Source organism: Pristiophorus japonicus, chromosome 6, assembly GCF_044704955.1.
Source record: "Pristiophorus japonicus isolate sPriJap1 chromosome 6, sPriJap1.hap1, whole genome shotgun sequence".
NCBI classification, from domain to species: domain Eukaryota; kingdom Metazoa; phylum Chordata; class Chondrichthyes; family Pristiophoridae; genus Pristiophorus; species Pristiophorus japonicus.
The window spans coordinates 13790314-13810582 of NC_091982.1; the positions used below are offsets into that span (position 1 = coordinate 13790314).

General features: G+C 47.1%; 1 protein-coding gene across 1 annotated transcript in view; it reads left to right on the forward strand.

Annotated features, from left to right (window-relative positions):
* The window catches only part of med12 (mediator complex subunit 12), a 190997-nt gene that overhangs the window by 138113 nt on the left and 32615 nt on the right, over positions 1 to 20269 (forward strand). Inside the window, exons 35-39 of the mRNA XM_070882632.1 lie at positions 5708 to 5869; positions 10809 to 11165; positions 12431 to 12587; positions 14257 to 14459; positions 17748 to 17825. Of these exons, the coding sequence (XP_070738733.1) occupies positions 5708 to 5869; positions 10809 to 11165; positions 12431 to 12587; positions 14257 to 14459; positions 17748 to 17825 (957 nt within the window). The remainder of the gene's footprint in view (positions 1 to 5707; positions 5870 to 10808; positions 11166 to 12430; positions 12588 to 14256; positions 14460 to 17747; positions 17826 to 20269) is intronic.

The window sequence follows — 20269 nt, forward strand, 5'->3', positions numbered from 1 at the left end:
ACAGGCCAGGAAGGCCCCCTGCTTCTGAAGTTTGATCTCTGGTCAGTGCTGAATTAGTTGCAATTTGCTGGGGTGGAGGTGCAACAATTGGTATTGGCATTCTGGGTTACAAAGGAGGGTAACTGGCTGAGATTCTCACCCCTCATGTCTATCCGGTGACCATTGGTGTCTATGTGCTAAATGCATCTAGTTCCAACACAGTGTATATGTATATTGCTGTGACATACTTCTGAGAGTAAAGCTCTGTTTTCTTTCCCAGTGAGCTGTTCACTACAGTCCTGGATATGCTCAGTGTGCTGGTTAATGGGACTCTGGCAGCGGACATGTCAAGCATCTCGCAGGGCAGTATGGAGGAGAACAAAAGAGCCTACATGAACCTTGTGAAGAAACTCAGGGTAAAAACTAATCCTTTGTTCCTGAACATCTTATTTCTTACTGTGGAAATAGTTGAGAACATTTACACAAGATCGATATGAAGAAAGCAAATCAGTCTCACCCAGCTCATTCACAAAGAACCTTCAGTTCCCTGTCACGGCATCTAGCTGTTTCTTAAATTATTCCAGGGTCTTTAGCTCCATTACATTACCCAAGTCTGTTCCACACGTTGATCACTGTGTGATGTACGACATCCTGAAATTGGGCTTTGCTAGGTTAAAACTGTACCTCTTAGTTCTACTGTTGGTTTGATTTGTATTTATATACTTTTTATACTGTTCACTATCTTCTATATACATCTCTATAAAACCACCTCCTTTTAATGCTGCAAAGCCCAATTTTCTGCAATATTTCTATGGGCCCAAGTTTCGAGCCGCGCCTAGAACGGCGCAGTCCCGACCTGGACGCCCGTTTTTCGCGCCACAAAGTGCGCCTAAAAAAACCTCCGTATTCTCCACCTCCCTGCAGGTCCTCTGGCCCTCGGCGCAGCGCAGCAGGAGCTGTAGGGGGCGGAGCCAGGTCCCTGCACTGAAAACAGTGCCGGGACCTCTGCACATGCGCGCTACAGTGGGCGCGCAAGTGCAGTAGCTCCAGGCGCCCGAAACTGTGTGGGAGGGGCCCGAAGCACGCAGCCCCTAGCCCTGGCCGAATAGCCTCACTGGGGCTGCGTGAATAAGGCTCCTCCCACGGCCAGCTCCTGCTTCCTCCCGACCCGACTCGATTCCCGCCTCCGGACCGGACCCGACACCGACCTGACTCTCGCTCCCCCCACCCCCCCCCCCGCCCCGGACCCGACCCGACCCGACTCCCGGTCCCCCACCCCCCTGGACCCGACTCCCGCTCCCCCGCCCCCGGACTGGATCCGACCTGACCTCCCTCTCCCCGACCTGACCTCCCTCTCCCTCCCCCCGACCCGAACCGAACCGACCTCCCTCCCTCCCACCACCCCCCGACCCGACCCAACGCCACCTACCTGTAAATCTGGTGGTGGGGACGGGCCCTGCCCGAAGTCTCGAGCCCGGCCCGTTCAGCCTCCCTCCCCCTTCTCCTTCCCCCCCCCCCCCCCCCAATCTCTTTCCCCCCCCCCCAATCTCTTTCCCCCCCCCCCAATCTCTTTCCCCCCCCCTCCATCTCCTTCCCCCCCCTCCATCTCCTTCCCCCCCCTCCATCTCCTTCCCCCCCTCCATCTCCTTCCCCCCCCCATCTCCTCCTCCCCCCCCCATCTCCTTTCCTCCCCTCCATCTCCTTCCCTCCCCTCCATCTCCTTCCCTCCCCTCCATCTCCTTCCCTCCCCTCCATCTCCTTCCCTCCCCTCCATCTCCTTCCCTCCCCTCCATCTCCTTCCCTCCCCTCCATCTCCCTCCCTCTCCCCTCCATCTCCTTCCCACCCCCCCATCTCCTTCCCACCCCCCCATCTCCTTCCCACCCCCCATCTCCTCCCACCCCCCCATCTCCTTCCCACCCCACCCATCTCCTTCCCACCCCCCCATCTCCTTCCCACCCCCCATCTCCTTCCCACCCCCCCATCTCCTTCCCACCCCCCCATCTCCTTCCCACCCCCCCATCTCCTTCCCACCCCCCATCTCCTTCCCACCACCCCATCTCCTTCCACCCCCCATCTCCTTCCCACCCCCCCATCTCCTTCCACCCCCATCTCCTTCCCCACCCCCCATCTCCTTCCCACCCCCCATCTCCTTCCCACCCCCCATCTCCTTCCCACCCCCCATCTCCTTCCCCACCCCCCATCTCCTTCCCACCCCCCATCTCCTTCCACCCCCCATCTCCTTCCCACCCCCCATCTCCTTCCCACCCCCCATCTCCTTCCCACCCCCCATCTCCTTCCCACCCCCCATCTCCTTCCCACCCCCATCTCCTCCCACCCCCATCTCCTTCCACCCCCATCTCCTTCCCACCCCCATCTCCTTCCACCCCCCATCTCCTTCCACCCCCCATCTCCTTCCACCCCCCATCTCCTTCCCACCCCCCATCTCCTTCCCACCCCCCATCTCCTTCCCACCCCCCATCTCCTTCCCACCCCCCATCTCCTTCCCACCCCCCATCTCCTTCCCACCCCCCATCTCCTTCCCACCCCCATCTCCTTCCCACCCCCATCTCCTTCCCACCCCCATCTCCTTCCCACCCCCCATCTCCTTCCCACCCCCCATCTCCTTCCCACCCCCATCTCCTTCCCACCCCCATCTCCTTCCCACCCCCCATCTCCTTCCCACCCCCCATCTCCTTCCACCCCCCATCTCCTTCCCACCCCCCATCTCCTTCCCACCCCCCATCTCCTTCCCACCCCCATCTCCTTCCCACCCCCCATCTCCTTCCCACCCCCCATCTCCTTCCCACCCCCCATCTCCTTCCCACCCCCCCATCTCCTTCCCACCCCCCATCTCCTTCCCACCCCCCATCTCCTTCCCACCCCCCATCTCCTTCCCACCCCCATCTCCTTCCCACCCCCATCTCCTTCCCACCCCCCATCTCCTTCCCACCCCCCATCTCCTTCCCACCCCCATCTCCTTCCCACCCCCATCTCCTTCCCCACCCCATCTCCTTCCCACCCCCCATCTCCTTCCCACCCCCCATCTCCTTCCCACCCCCCATCTCCTTCCCACCCCCCATCTCCTTCCCACCCCCCATCTCCTTCCCACCCCCCATCTCCTTCCCACCCCCCATCTCCTTCCCACCCCCCATCTCCTTCCCACCCCCCATCTCCTTCCCACCCCCATCTCCTTCCCACCCCCATCTCCTTCCCACCCCCCATCTCCTTCCCACCCCCCATCTCCTTCCCACCCCCCATCTCCTTCCCACCCCCCATCTCCTTCCCACCCCCCATCTCCTTCCCACCCCCCCATCTCCTTCCCACCCCCCATCTCCTTCCCACCCCCATCTCCTTCCCACCCCCCATCTCCTTCCCACCCCCCATCTCCTTCCCACCCCCCATCTCCTTCCCACCCCCATCTCCTTCCCACCCCCCATCTCCTTCCCACCCCCATCTCCTTCCCACCCCCATCTCCTTCCCACCCCCCATCTCCTTCCCACCCCCCATCTCCTTCCCACCCCCTTATCCCCTTCCCACCCCCTTATCCCCTTCCCACCCCCTTATCCCCTTCTCCCCCATCCCTCCACCCTTCTCCCCCATCCCGCCCCCCTTCTCCCCCATCCCTCCCCCCTTCTCCCCATCCCTCCCCTTCTCCCCCATTCCTCCCCCCTTCTCCCCCATTCCTCCCCCCTTCTCCCCCATTCCTCCCCCTTCTCCCCCATTCCTCCCCCCTTCTCCCCATCCGTCCCCCACCCTCTCCCTTCTCCCCCACCCCTCCCCCTTCTCCCCCACCCCTCCCCCTTCTCCCCCACCCCTCCCCCTTCTCCCCCCCTCTCTCCCCCTGCTCCCCCCTCTCTCCCTCTGCTCCCCCCTCTCTCCCTCTGCTCCCCCTCTCTCCCTCTGCTCCCCCCTCTCTCCCTCTGCTCCCCCTCTCTCCCTCTGCTCCCCCCTCTCTCCCTCTGCTCCCCCCTCTCTCCCTCTGCCCCCCCCCCTCTGCTCCCCCCCTCTCTCCCTCTGCTCTCTCCCTCTGCTCCCCCCTCTCTCCCTCTGCTCCCCCCCTCTCTCCCTCTGCTCCCCCCTCTCTCCCTCTACCCTCCTCCTCCCCCTCCCCTCGCTGTCAGAAACACAGACACTGACAGACAGAGAATGAGAGACACAGACAGAGAGATAGAGACACTGACAGAGACACACTGCGGGGGGGGTTGCACCCCAGCACGCTGTTGGAGGGCTCCCGGTGCTGCAGTCGGTAAGTAGAAAATGTTTTATTTATTGATTTAAAAAAAATATATATTTCTTATTAATTTTTTTGATTGATTTATTGGTTGATTTATTGATGTATTTATCATTTATTATTGATGATGGCTCTTTATTTGTAAAACTGAAGTGTTTAATGTTTGTAAACTTCCCTTTAAACCCCCCGCCCCCCCCATTCCCTACGCCTGATTTGTAACCTACGCCTGATTTTCTAAAGTGTAGACAAGGTTTTTTCGAGCGTACAAAAATCTTCACTTACTCCATTCTAAGTTAGTTTGGAGTAAGTTTTCACTGCCAAAACTTTGAAAACAGGCGTAAGTGGCCGGACACGCCCCCTTTTGAAAAAAAAATTCTGTTCCAAAGTAAAACTGTTCTAACTGACTAGAACTGGAGCAAACTAAATGACGAGAATTCCGATTTCTAAGATACTCCGTTCTACACCAGTTGCTCCTAAAAATCAGGAGCAAATCATGTGGAAACTTGGGGCCTATATAACTATCCTCTTGCAGTAGCGTTAAATCTCTTGACTCTTCTCTGCATCATCTCCAGGGATTGAATATCTCTCGGTGACAATTTTTGCATGGATGCAGTATTTAAGCCTTAGTTTGACTAAATTACCGTTTAAACATAACTTCCTTTGATCTATTCCCTACTTAAATGTGTTCCATAAAGATGTGGGTCACTACTTTTGATGGACAAAAATGTAGTATTGCTTCCAATATCGAAGTAATAAAAGGTTATATTCCAACCCACTCCCTGCATCCATGTACCATTCTCTGACTACAGCATCTGACATGTGTCTTACAACTAGCTTTCCAGATTTGTATAAACATCCACTAGTAGATGTGCAATTGTCTTTGGATGCTTTACTTTCCAGTGTTTCCTGCCTCGTGCCTCTTTTTCCCTCAGTCCCTCAATGGTGTGAAATTCCCCTCAGATAAAGTGGGTGAAAACTCACACCCTACACTTCCTTAGCAGAGCACTTTTTTTATTAAAAAAAAGAGGCGTTTCTGCTACTGTGGCACTAACACACAGCCACATGTATACCAGTGAAACAAAAATGCTGGTAATGCACAACTGGTGAATCAGCATTTGCTTTAGCTTCATATTTCAGGTATTCTGATGGGTTTGAAACATTAACCTGCTCTCTTTCTTTCAAGGATTAAGTCCTTGATCAGGAGTTTTGAGGAGTGCTAGTCAGGAAATCACAGGCCTGCAGACCTTGATTTTTCTGTCCATTAACTAAATGGATGCAAAGTCAAGTATTCGACTCCCTGTGAGCAGCACTCGTGGTCAAGGCCACCATATCAGCAAATTAGCCCCTCAGCTGCCAATTGGCCTGTTTGCATTTTCAGCATTTTTTTTCAGACTACTAGAATTTGTAGTTTTTCTATTAATTGTTAAAATTTGTGGTCAGTCTCATTTTGTTTTTCCCAAACACATGTTTTTCTATTTTTCTTATAATTGATATAGAAAGAGCTTGGGGACCGACAGTCAGAGAGTTTGGAGAAGGTACGGCAGTTGTTACCACTTCCCAAACAGACACGAGATGTCATCACTTGTGAACCCCAAGGCTCTCTGATTGATACCAAAGGAAACAAGATTGCTGGCTTCGACTCAATATTCAAAAAAGAGGCAAGTAACTGGTTACCTGATGGTCCTGATATTCCTTCACAAGGTATCAGGATTGTTCAAGATTTCTGCTGAAACTAAGATTAAGGGTTACTGCAACACTATACACTATGCCATTTCTTCTTCTTTTGCCAGTATAATGGGACAAAGTATGATACTAATGTAATAGGGAGATGTAAATACAGAAAAATGGGGAACATCTTTGTGTCTGTACTAGATACTAAAAGTGATTGACCTGAGCTTCAATCTATAGATTAAACCCTGGAGATCTTGGGAAATGCACTAGCAGTGTCTATAGTGTTTAGGTAGTTGGGATAGTGTGACTTTCTAAAGGTGTCAGTAATAAATCTCCACGATCAACCCTAAACCTTATTTACATCATGGACTTTCAAAGACAATTAACAAGAACAACATTTAAAAAAAAATTTATTCATGGGTTGTGTGCATTGTTGGCACGGCCAACATTTAATGCACATCCCAAATTGCCCTCGAAAATGTGTTAGTGAGACGCCTTCTTGCAGTCCTTGTGGTGAAGGTACTCCCACAGTGCTGTTTGGGGAGGGAGTTCCTGGATTTTGTCCCAGCGGCGATGACGGAACGGTGATATATTTCCAAGTCTGGATGGTGTGTAATTTTCAGGTGATGGTGTCTGCTGCCCTGGTCTTTCTAGGTGGTAGAGATCAGGATTTGGGAGGTGCTGCCAAAGAAGCCTTGGCAAGTTGCTGCAGTGCATCTTGTAGATGGTACACACTGCAGCCATAGTGCACCGCTGGTGGAGGGACTGAATGTTTAAGGTGGTGGATAGGGTGCCAATCAAATGGGCTGCTTTGTTCTGGATGGTGTCAAACTTTGTTGCATACTACTGGAGCTGCACTCATCTCGGCAACTGGAGAGTATTCCACCACGCTTCTGACTTGTACCTTGTACGTGGTAGAAAGGCTTTGGGGAGTCAGGAGGTGAGACACTTGCCGCAGAATACCCAGCCTCTAACCTGCTCTTGTAGCTACAGTATTTATGTGGCTGGTCCAGTTAAGTTTCTGGTCAATGGTGACCCCCAGGATTTGTTGATGGGGGATTTGGTGATGGTAATGTCGTTGACTGTCAAGGGCCAGTGGTTAGATGCTCTCTTGTTGGAGGTAGTCATTGCCTGGCAGTTGTGTGGCATGAATGTTACTTGCCATTTATCAGCCCAAGCCAGAATGTTGTCTAGGTCTTGCTGCCTGTGGGCATAAACTGCTTCATCATCTGAGGAGTTGCAAATGGAACAGAGCACTGTCCAATCATCAGCGAACATCACTTCTGAGCTTAAGATGGAGGGAAGGTCATTGATGAAGCAGCTGAAGATGGTTGGATCTAGGATACTGCCCTGAGCAGCAATGTTCTGGAGTGAATAAGATTGATCTCCAATAACCATCTTCCTTTGTGCTAGATATGACTGGAGTCAGTGGAAGATTTTCCCCCTGATTCCTATTGACTTCAATTTCACTAGGGTTTTTTGATGCAGCATTCGGTCAAATGCTGCCTTGATGTCACAGGCAGTCACTCTCGTCTCACCACTGGAATTCAGCTCTTTTGTCCATATTTGGACCAAGGCTGTAATCGGGTCTGGAACCGAGTGGTCCTTGCGGATCCCAAACTGAGCATCAATGAGCAGGTTATCCGTGAGTAAGTGTGGCTTGATAGCACTGTCGCAACATCTTCCATCACTTTGCTGATGATTGAGAGTAAACTGATGAGGTAGCAATTGGCTGGATTGGATTTGTCCTGCTCTTTGTGTAGATGCCAATGTTGTCGATGTACCAGAACAGCTTGACTAGAGGCGCAGCTAGTTCTGGAGCACAAGCCTTCAGCACGGCAGCCAGGATGTTGTCGGGGTCTATAGCCTTTGCTGTATCCAGTATGCTCAGCCGTTTCTTGATATCACGTGGGGTGAATCGAATTGGCTGAAGACTGTCGAGACCTCAGAACGAGGCCCATATCGATCATCCACTCGGCACTTCAGCCTTGTCTTCTACACTCTCGTGCTGGTCTCTGCCATCATTGAGTATATTCCTGGAGCCGCCTCCTCCCATTAATTGTTTAATGGTACGCAATCATTCACAAATGGATGTGGCAGTACTGCAGAGCTTTGATCTGATCCGTTGGTTGTGGGATTGCTTAGCTGTGAGCTATAACATGCTGCTTCTGTTGTTTAGCATGCATGTAGTCCTGTGCTGCAGCTTTCCCAGGTTTAGATACGCCTGGTGTTGCTCCTGACATGCTCTTCTACACTCATTTAACCAGGTTTGTTCACCTGGCTTAATAATGGTAGAGTGAGGAATATGCCAAACCAATGCATCCACTATCTCTGTAGCCACCTCTTTTAGAACCCGAGGATGTAGGCTGTCCGGTCCGGGGGATTTGTCAGCTCTAAGTCCCATTAGCTTCTCTAGTACTTTTTCTCTACTTATATTAATTACGTTAAGTTCCGCACTCTCATTAGACCCTTGGTTCCCCATTCATATTTGTGAGGAAACTTTGCTGGGTCGACTAGGTTTGCCGTTTTCATGTCTGAAGCCAGGTGATCTGTCCGGTTTTATTATTATCGCTTATCGTACAACTTTGTTACAACTGAGTGGCTTGCTAGGCCATTTCAAAGGGCAGTTAAGAGTCAACCACATTGCTGGGCGTCCGGAATCACATATAGGCCAGACCGGGTAAGGACGGCCGATTTTTTTCCCGAAAGGACGTTAGTGTACTCCGATGGGTTTTTAACGACAGTTAAATAGTTTGATGGGGATCAATTTTGGCCAGGAGTTGCTCCATTTTTTTTGGCGTAACTTGGTTTTTCTGGCGTAACTTAAAAATCCCCATTTTCCCCAATCAATTTGCACCAGTGTAACTGAGTTAGTTACGATTTTTTTAGTTTAGTTTTTTTTTCTCAAAAGGGGGCGTTACCAGCCACCTGCGCCAGATCTGCCCATTTCGGCAACTTTGGCCAGCTAATAGTTACTCCAAATCTACTTAGGCCAAGTATGTGACCACTTCAGAAAACCCTTGCAGAGAGTTAAAGAAATTGGTGCAGGTAGGTATATCGGAGGCCATTCGGTCTGGGATGGGGCGGGAAGCGGAGAGTACCTGCCTGCACCTAAACCACCAGCCTTACAAACCACCAAACCTTGCAAACAAAATGTAATAAGAATTCAGTAAGAAATAAAAAATTGAAGTCAGTCCCACCTTCTTCTACAAATTCGGCCCCGGTAAGGCAGCGGGCCAGCCGGGGCGGGAGGCCACTTGGCCAGGGCTCGGGACGGGCAGGAGAACTGATAGAAATCATCCTGCCTGCCAATGATATCTATCAGTTCTTCTGTCCGCCCTTAGCCCAGGCCGTGTGGCCTCCCGGTGCGATCGATCACTTAGAAATCATACCAGGAGGCCACTTGGCCTGGGCTAGGGGCGGGAGCGATTCAACTGGCCGGCATCGGGGCCCACAGAGCGGTTGCAGCAAGAAAATCACCGGAGAGGCTGCAGCAAGCAAACTGAGAGGCTGGGGGCAAGGAGCTACTGCGCATGTGCGGACATTGTCAGCGGACTCCACTGCGCATGTGCAGACGTCCCGGCACAGTTTTCGGCGCAGAACGCTGGCTCCACTGCCGACTTGACTGACCACGCTGTGTGACTACAGGGAAGAGGCCAGACAGCAGGCAAAGTGGCAACAAAATTTCTCGGTGCACTTCGGAATGGAGAAAAGCACTGCAACTCCAGTAAGTGCGCCAAAAAGCGAGCTGGGCCAAAATTGAGGCCATGGTTACCAGTTCCGATACTAGCTTTTTTAAAATTACAGATTTATTTAATTAACTGAATTCAAATTTCCTCCACTGGCGTGGTGGGATTTGAACTCGCGTCTCTGGATCATTAGTCCGGAACGACTAGTTCAGTAACATAACCACTATGCTACCGTTCCCAGTAAACATTAGAGTTTTTATTCCATTGAGAAACCAGGGTGAAGGACCAGCACCCATACTGCAGTACATCACAAGGTTGACAAATTAAGACAGGATAAATCAGGAACTAATAATTACATGATCTCAAACTTGGTTTGTAAAAGCCTGAAAGTTGTAGGAAGAAGGAAAGACCTTCAAAAGCATCCTTAATACTTGCATCTTCAACTGTACTTTTAGTCACCTCAGTAATTCCCTCCCCCCCCCCCCCCCCCCCTGCCGCTTGGGCGCACCTGATCTGTGAAATCCCTTGGGACATTTTGCTATGTTAAAGGTGCTATATTAATCTAGGCTTTCTGATTTTGAGCACAGCAATGGAAATTAGGTCATGGACCTGTATTACCGGATACCAACTAATTTCTTTGCCCAACATATGTAATGAAGCCCTGCATTGCCTAAGCAATGCCGTGTGCTGCTTATGCCAGTGTACCACAGGCGGCCAACATTAGTGAGCACAATCTATATTGGACCAAGCAAGCCACACTGGCACATTTTGCAACTGTTTTCAAAAGAACAAAAGTGCTTTCACTCTTCCAGAATATCTGTCCGCTTGAGCTACTGTAGTTGTTGGACTCCTGCATTAACAGTCATTCCCCTCTCCCTGCAAATGACTCGACCCCAGTGCAAGTGGCAATTGTGGCAGGAGCCCACCACAGATTAATGTAATGCTGAAGATATGCAGATGAACATAATATTGCCATTTCACTGCTGCAGATCAGGCAGGAAGGAAAGTCCTCCCTTATCTGTTTCAATTTGCAAAATCTATTCCAAAAGTTATGGAGTGCCGACTAGTATTCTTCCAGTTCGGGAAGTAATTTTAATGTTAGTTTTAGTCCCATTTCTATCATAAATATGGCTAAAATTAAAATTTTAATAATGATATTCTGGCTATTTGTCTTCTCATTTTAGTCAATGAAAACAATGTACTTCACCTGCTCACTTTGTTCTTTTTCATGGTGTAGGGGCTGCAGGTCTCCACTAAGCAGAAGATTTCACCTTGGGATGTGTTTGAAGGGATGAAGCACTCTGCTCCCCTCTCTTGGGGCTGGTTTGGGACAGTTCGTGTTGATCGCAAGGTGACCAAGTTTGAAGAGCAGCACAGGCTCCTGTTGTACCACACACACCTAAAACCAAAACCACGCAGTTACTACTTGGAACCACTGCCACTCCCCCCAGAGGAGGAAGAGCCGCCAGTGCCAGTCGTTCCAGAACCAGAAAAAACTACTGCAGAACCGCCAAAGCTGGAGAAACCTAATACTACTGAAGAGAAGAAGAAGAAACCACCCAGAAAGAAACGTCAACCTCCTAATAAAACAGAGGTGAGCTCGAAACTAATTCCTGATTAAGGTCTCGGTATTCAAAATACAAAAATGCTGTCTTATATGCTCCTCATTGTAACAGTTTTTATAGAGCTTACACCTTTTAAGGTAACACTTTGATATAGCCACATCTCTCATGTAATACTTGGACGCACTCCGATGTGCTCTGCACCCTCACTAATGTTCTGTGATATACCTTCTCCATCTCCTTTATAATACATTGAGTATGGCTATATGGAACATTCTCTACAATCCATTGCTCACTCCAGAAATTTGGCATGCTATGTATTTTATTGTCCCTACATCTTATAGATTAACTGTTTAAAACACCTTCCCCTTTTCATGCCCCTCACCACAGCTCAGTGATGTGCCAATATTTGGCATATAACGTACAATGTTCATGTCCTCCTGGGTATAGCAAATGTAGTGAATACATCCACACTCCCTCTTTAATGCTAATTTTGTGTAGTTCACGAAAACTGTCTTGAAGTGTGTCCCATGTTTTCACCTCTTTAAAAGGGCAATGGGGGAGAAGCTGCTTACCTCTATGTGTTGTATGTTATTCTTTTAACTTGAGCTTGTGGGAGTTTTGCAATTGGTAGATGCGTATACATCCATTTAAGAACATAAAAAGTAAAGGATGGGAATAGACCACAGATCTGGTAGTACATTTAAACAGCATATCATTCTGTGCAGATATCACAGTCCAGACATCACATTTTGCTTTTAACAATCTTAACTTTATTTGACCTGACACTTTGTTTGCTAATAGGAATTGGACTTTTTGGCCTTAAAGGGACAAGTCAGTTTATATACAGCTCTAACTTAGCAGCAGAATAATGGTTTGTGCAACACATGATATGGTACTTCTGCCATCATAAAATGAGGCATCATCTAATTTACCATAAGCATTTCACCAGAGGCCACCACTAGTGACCTCAGTGGTGATCTTGTCCAATTTAGTTGTAAATTGGAGAGCTTGAATACATTGTTGTTGGTCCTTATTTCTTGAAATATAGCTTGTGATTCAACAAAAAGGAATCACAATACAGTGATATAGAATAGCCAGTGATATAGAATAACCAATGATAGCCACTGTTGATGAGCAGAGGCACTGGTTTAATGGAAGCTGTCAAATTCTGATTTTTAGTTGGGATTCTTATCTGTTTTGAGGATTCCATCTATTTCCTGTGAACATCATAAATTAATTGCCATTGATGATAATTGGAGAAAGTCTAAAACTTGTTTTTTTATTTGTCTTTTAGCAGCTGGATTTATCATCCAATGCACACAGAATGCCTCCCTATGGTGGTGGAGTTCCTCCTGAGCTAATCCAACACCAGACTGGTAATCACTATAACAGGATTCCATATGGGCAGCCCAGTGTAGGGATATATGTACAGAACCAGCCTTTACCACCAGGTAAGTGAAGGAACAGGTTTGGAGGCATGAGTCTCCCTAATATAAAATCTCTCTATATCTATCCATTAATTTATATCGTTAATTTCACAGCGTTCTCTTCTCTTTCCACTCGCTCAGGTTTTAAAGAAAAATGCATTGGTAAAGACTGGGGGGACGTGTAACTTTTTTCCTTTCTCATCCTCTATGAGCTCCTCTGGTACTATTATCATTAGTGGGTGTTCTTTGTTTGAACATAGATAGGGAAGAGAGATAAGATGATTGTAGAGGGGTATTCGGCCAAGCCTATTCTTGTCCTCACCTGGTAGCCACATCCACATATTCCAATAATGGTCACTGCATATTGATCAAAAGTGGGAACACTGGATGTTTTTCCTCTCCGGCACTGATGTCAATGAGCACCCCAAAAGCCCTGACTGAAATTAGTTAACTCATATAGACTAGGAACACTCCCTGATTTTGCTCTGTTGTGACTGATCATCCTGGATTGGATCTGGAAGTTAAATAATCCAGCCAGTGCAAGATTCAACATAGAAATGAATCTATACATGCATATCAATGTGTCTTTGAAATGAGGCGTTGAATCGTTTTCCTTGGCAGTGTACTCTCGTATTTGCTACTGCTTGTAAACCCAGAACAGTCATTGCCATTTTCAGGGACTATCTGAAATGCTTTCAGACCACAGTAAAAGGGCAGCAAGGTAAACCCCTCACTGAGCATAGTTAATAGCAATAAGTAAAGAAATTATTTGTACGGAAATTAAACAGCAACTGTTCAAGCTGGAGCTTGGTGCAAAAAATAACAAGTCTTTATTTTCTTTACAATTTGTTTGCTGCTTGGGAGAGTGGGGGAGGGAAAGGACTAGATTGTCCAGAGTGACCTTGATACTGTGCAGATGTTTAATTTAACACAGGAGAAAAGGCTAAATACAAGAAAGTCCATTTGAAGCACATCCCTCTAGTACTCCAGCTAATCCAATTTCGCATCCAGCTGCATTTTGTATGCCCCTAACGTCAAGGAGTGAGTAATCCCAGATATGCAATTCCTGAACATGTCATTTCCAGGTTCGTGCTGGATTTGTGTGAACTCTTGCCAGACAGGAATTGTAGGCTTTGGAGAAATCATCATCATGTATGGAATAGGAACTAAAAACAATCCAAAGCATCACGGCAGAATAAAGCAGCTTTTATATTAAAGGGTTATTGTTGACAACAGGGGCATGCTTCTCCCACTATCAAAGGCACTAAAGAATATCAAGCTTTGTAGATTGAACACCCATATATTGTGGGTCTTCTGTTAAGTCTCCACTTACCCTGTCTGCTTGGTCTCTACTTACCCGATTAGTGGCAAGGTTTTATCAGGAGGTGGTGTCAACAAACATAAAGCAGGGAGAGTGAGGCACTGAGTTTTGCATTTCTGTTTGGCTGGACTGCATACATTTAATATAAAACAGCTTTAAGACTTTTGAGTTGATCCTCTTGAACATTGTGTGTGTGTGTGGGGTGGTGGTCAGTGAATCATTGTGTTTTTATTTGAGTATTGAATCTATAAAAGAAAACTATTATTCGGTATGTACCTGCTGAAGATCATATGCAAGTTACAAGCAAGTTAGTCAGTGAAAATCGAAAGGATAATATTGTCTTGTTGTAATCACTGTTTGTTTTACATGTAGGCGGACCCAGGTTAGATACAATCCCATACAGATCTGTGCGGCCTCCTTTCTCCAAGATAATGCAGAATCGGCCGCCGTACAGCACAGTGATGACCCCTATGGGTGGGATGATGGATCCGTCATTGTATAAACTGCCACAATATAAGCAACAACCTCCTATCCAACAGGGACAAATGCTCCGACAGCAGATACATACCAGACTGGTGAGTATGAGCAGGAGGAATAAGAAAGATAACTCTACCAAAGAGCCAGCACGTGCACAATGGGCCAAATGGCCTCCTTCTGTGCTGAAGGCATCTTAAAATCAGAGCTCTTTGCTGTCAAGGGGCTGGCGTTTAAGAGCAGCTACTTCCTGTGGCGAGGCTCGACTGTATGAAGTGGAGGACTTTCTGCTACAGAGGTAGCAGACGAGGTTGTGCAGACTGGTGTGCTGTCTAGCATGCAGGTGTCTCATTTATCTGAATCAGGATTTCTACCTGTGGAGAAACTGAACTATACAAATGGGACAGATAGAGTATTCTTGTTATGAAGGGACCAACAGTCCAAAGCAGGGGAGTTGTGTGGCATTGAGAGGTCGCCGATGTGTAGGTAGTTGTATGAACGAACCTATGCTGTACAATAGACAGTATTGCATGTTGGTGCGGAAACATAGTGGGGCACTGGGGCCTTTGACATATTATTTTGATGCTGTGTGTGCTTGCTGAGTTGAGCCACCTGCCTTGTTGCATTCAGATTCCTTTGCTGAAAAAGTAACTTAAAACTCTAATGAAATCAGCTATGGTGTTCACGTCCAGTCAGGATCCTGGCAAATTGTCAATGTCCAATGGCTTATATCCACAGGTCATATGGCTGACTGCTCCGAAGCAAGAATTGTCTGAGAAGATTGTGCCTTCATTATTTCTGTTCCTCCCTCAAGGTGGGGGTGCAAACTGCTTTGTCTTCCTTCAGTGGTTATTTTTAACCTGAAAGTAATGATAATGGCAAGTGATCCTTGCTCAAGTCAACAAAATGAATGACTGGCAGAATATAAATACATAGTGTGATACAAATACTTTGAATTTTGGAGCAATTGAATATAGAAAATCCAACTTTTAGCATTAGGAATATCATAATCCACAAGGACAGGTTACATTTACTCCAATTTTGGTGTATTATTTTCCATTTTATACTAATCTGTTGTCTGTTACTAAACTGTTTGACTCGGAGGGAGCAATGTAGAGCTGCTTTAGAATGAAGAAAGAAATGTATCTGTTTATATAGCTCTTGATCATGTTGAAATATCTCAAAGCACTTCACATAATGAATTTTGACGTACATTGACTTCTTGCTTAGTTAAATGCAGCAGTCATTCTACGTCAGCAACATCATTTAACTTTGAATAGTTCCATGGAATCTTGCCTATTCACTTGAACCACTGAAAGAGGCAAACAGGGGCTCAGTTTAACATCTCATTAAAGTATTGCAGCTGTTAGCAATGTAGCACTCCCTCAATGTTAACACACTGGAGTGTTAACTTAGAATATGTGCTCAGGCCCTGGAGCGATATATGAATCAACACAGTTCTGAGTCAAAGCCAAGAGAGATACCAACTGAATCAAGCTGAGACATACAAAACAGTATTTAGAGGTCAGCTCACAGTAGGTACAGAAGCTGCCTGATGTCAATGCATGTTTACACAACTGTTTAATACCTTATTTTTCTTTCCATCTGGATGACGTTCTGGAAATCTCTGAGGTGGAACCAGACTGTTCACAACCTTGGGTGTGCTATTTGACCATGAGCGGAGCTTCTGACCCCATATGGTCTCCATCACCAAGACCACCTACTTCCACCTGCATAACATCACCCATGTCCACCCTACCTCTGCTCATCATCTGCCGAAACCCTCATCAATTTCTGTGTTACCTTTAAACTTGATTATTCAAATGCTCTCCTGGGTGGCCTCCCAACTTACACACTTCATAAATTTGAACTTATCCAAAACTCTGCTGCCCATATCCTAATTCGCACCAAGTCCTGTTCGCCTAACACCCCTGTCTTCGCTGACTTACATTGGCTCCCGATCTGACAACTCTTTGATTTTAAAGTTCTCATCCTTGTTTTCAAATCCTTCCACGACCTCACCCCTTCCTATTTCTCTAACCTCCTCCAGGCCTACAACCCTCTCACATCTCTGCACTCCTCCAATTCTGTCCACTTGCAAATCGCTGATTTTCATTGCTCCACCTATGCTGTCAGCTGTCTAGGCCCTAAGCTCTGAAATTCCTTCCTTAAACCTCCCTGCCTCGCTACCCCTCTCTCCTCCTTTAAGTTACTCCTTAACCTACTTCTTTGACCTGCCTTAACATTTCCTTGTGTGGCTTGGTGTCAGATTTTGTTTGGCAACGCACTTGTGAAGCGCCTTGGATTGTTTTACTGTGTTTTTTTAATATAAATATTATGTATAATATATATAACCTACACTATATATAATATATATATATAATATGTATTATATATTATATATATATGTAAGTTGTTGTTGAAATTGAGTTCAAGAATGTGTTTTAAAGTCTTATTCTTCTTCCTTTTCACAATCCAGTTGTTGCAGGCTTTTCTATATGCGTGCTAAACATTTATAATTGTCTTTTTAAAGAATCTTTTTATTTGTTATATCTAATATGTTAACCATTGCGGGGAAAATATTCTGACATGCTTCTAGCTAAGAGAGTGTTAGTAAAGTGGACCCAAGAAATTAAAGGGCAGAGACAGAAGGAGCAAATATAGGATGAACAGTTTGTGATAACCAGTTCTATCATCAAACTGCTGTGAAATCAGGCTCAAGTGAAACATAGAAACATAGAAAATAGGTGCAGGAGAAGGCCATTCAGCCCTTCTAGTCTGCACCGCCATTCAATGAGTTCATGGCTGAACATGAAACTTCAGTACCCCCTTCCTGCTTTCTCGCCATACCCCTTGATCCCCCTAGTAGTAAGGACTTCATCTAACTCCCTTTTGAATATATTTAGTGAATTGGCCTCAACAACTTTCTGTGGTAGAGAATTCCACAGGTTCACCACTCTCTGAGTGAAGAAGTTTCTCCTCATCTCGGTCCTAAATGGCTTACCCCTTATCCTTAGACTGTGACCCCTGGTTCTGGACTTCCCCAACATTGGGAACATTCTTCCTGCATCCAACCTGTCCAAACCCGTCAGAATTTTAAACGTTTCTATGAGGTCCCCTCTCACTCTTCTGAACTCCAGTGAATACAAGCCCAGTTGATCCAGTCTTTCTTTATAGGTCAGTCCCACCATCCCGGGAATCAGTCTGGTGAATCTTCGCTGCACTCCCTCAATAGCAAGAATGTCCTTCCTCAAGTTAGGAGACCAAAACTGTACAAAGTTCTTTGGCTTTCATTTTGTAGCATGTGGTTCCATATCGGGTATAGCTGTGCCAAATTCTGGCTAAAGATTAAAACCTGTGAGGTTCTAAATGTCCTTTATTCCCCCTAGAATTCCGGTGGAATATATGGGCAGCAGGTACGTCAAGCAAATCCAGCTCAGCAATATGGATCCATGTCACAAGCCCAGGTATGAGACATATTTATCTTGCCCGTCGCATCTACCACTGCCATCCAAAGGCTCCGTTACCTAACCTCAATGCAATTCTAAATGCTGGCTCTAGTGCAGTCTGTTAGCTCTGATAGAAATCATGTTTGACAAATTTGCTGGAGTTCTTTGAGGATTCTAATGAGCAGAGTGGGTAAGTGGTCTATTTGGATTTCCAGAAGGCATTTGATAAGGTGCCACATAAGAGGTTGCTGCACAAGATAAAAGTTCACGGGGTTGGGGGTAATATATTTGCATGGATGGAGGATTGGTTAATTAACAGAAAACAGAGAGTCGGGATAAATGGGTCATTTTCTGGTTGGCAAACAGTGACTAGTGAGGTGCCGCAGGGATCGGTGCTGGGCCCTCAACTATTTACAATATATATTAATGACTTGGATGAAGGGACTAGGTGTAATGTAGCCAAGTTTGCTGATGATGCAAAGATGGGTGGGAAAGCGAATTGTGAGGAGGATACAAAAAATCTGCAAAGGGATGTAAACAGGCTAAGTGAGTGGGCAAAGATTTGGCACATGGAGTATAATGTGGGAAAATGTGAGGTTATCTACTTTGGCAGAAATAATAGAAAAGCAAATTATAATTTAAATGGAGAAAAATTGCAAAGTGCTGCAGTAGAGACCTGGAGATCCTTGTGCATGAAACACAAAACGTTAGTATGCAGGTACAGCAAGTAATCAGGAAGGCAAATGGAATGTTGGCCTTTATTGCAAAGGGGGTGGAGTATAAAAACAGAGAAGTCCTGCTACAACTGTACAGGGTATTGGTGAGGCCACACCTGGAGTACTGCATACAGTCTTGCTCTCCGTATTTAAGGAAGGATATACTTGCATGGAGACTGTTCAGAGGAGGTTCACTGGGTTGATTCCAGAGCTGAGGGGGTTGACTTATGAGGATAGGTTGAGTAGGTTGGGCCTATATACACATTGGAGTTCAGAAGAATGAGAGGTGATCTTATTGAAACGTATAAGATAATGAGGGGGCTCGACAAGGTGGATGCAGAGAGGATATTTCCACTCAGTGGGGGAAACTAACATTAGGGGCATAGGGCCCAACTTTGGCCATGACTTGCATCAATTTTTTTGGAGTAAATTGTTTTTTTCTGGCGTAAGTTTAAAAAATGCCATTTTCCCCAAAAGATTTGCTCCAGAGTAAGTCAGTTTGGTACAATTTTTTTAGGTCAGTTTTTTTTTTCGAAAGGGGGCGTTCCCAGACACTTACGCCAGTTTTGGCCATTTATGCCACTTTGGCCAGCAAAAACTTACTCCAAATCGAATTAGGTCTGCTTATGTGGCTAGCTCTGAAAAACCTTGCTGGCAGTGAAGAAAAAGCAGCGCACTTTCGGCAGACATTAGGGCAGGGATAGGGGAGGGAACTGGAGAGGACCTCAACAACCAAGCACCAAACATTGCAAGGAAAAGCTCAAACAATTAAAATACTAATAAAAATGAAGTAAATCCTACCACGATGTCTCCGGGGGCGGGGGGTCGCTACGTAGAGCGACCGGAGAAATGCGAGCTGCTGGCCGCTATGTCACGGGGGGCGGGGGGTTTAGCCAGAGAGAGAGAGATGCTGGTATACAAAACACTTTTTCTCTCCCCCACCCCCCCCCCCACCCCCCCCGAATCAAAACTCTCAAGCACAACCAATAAATAAAAAATAAAACCGAAGTCCTACCTCACCCGGGAACTCAGCTGGCCGGTACGGGAGACCACTCGGCCGAGGATAGGGGCTGTGAGCATCGGGTCCTGCTCACAGCCCGCAGGACACGCTGGGAGGGCAGGAGCATGCGCGCAGGTGCCGGCACTGTTTTCGCCGCTGGCCTGTTGCTCCGCCCCCCCACTGCAGAATGCACTACCACACCTGGACTCCGGGGACTCTGAGGAGCAGCCAGGATGGGGCCCCTTTTTTTCCGACGCCGTTTCCAGCGCGCAAAGTTGCCGCACTTAAGGTAAGTGCGCCAAATAAAGGAGTTGGGCCTTATGTCTTAAAACTGAGATGAGGAGGAATTTCTTTTGAGGGTTGTAAATCTATAGAATTCTCTGCCCCAGAGAGCTGTGGAGGCTGGGTCATTTAATATATTTAAGGCAGAGATAGACAGATTTTTGAGCGATAAGGGAGTAAAGAGTTATGGGGAACAGGCAGGGAGGTGGAGCCGAGCCCATGATCAGATCAGCCATGATCTTATTGAATGGTGGAGCAGGCTCGAGGGGCCATATGGCCTACCCCTGCTTCTATTTCTTAAGTTCTTAAAAGCTCTGCTAACTTAGGACAGACCAGCCATGGAAACTGTGTCTCTGTGGCTCAGTAACCCACTATATATACATTCTCCCACTGATCTTACTCACTGTATGCCCACTAAAAGCAAATTGAGTTTAATAGGGGGCAAGTTCAGAACAAGGGAATGG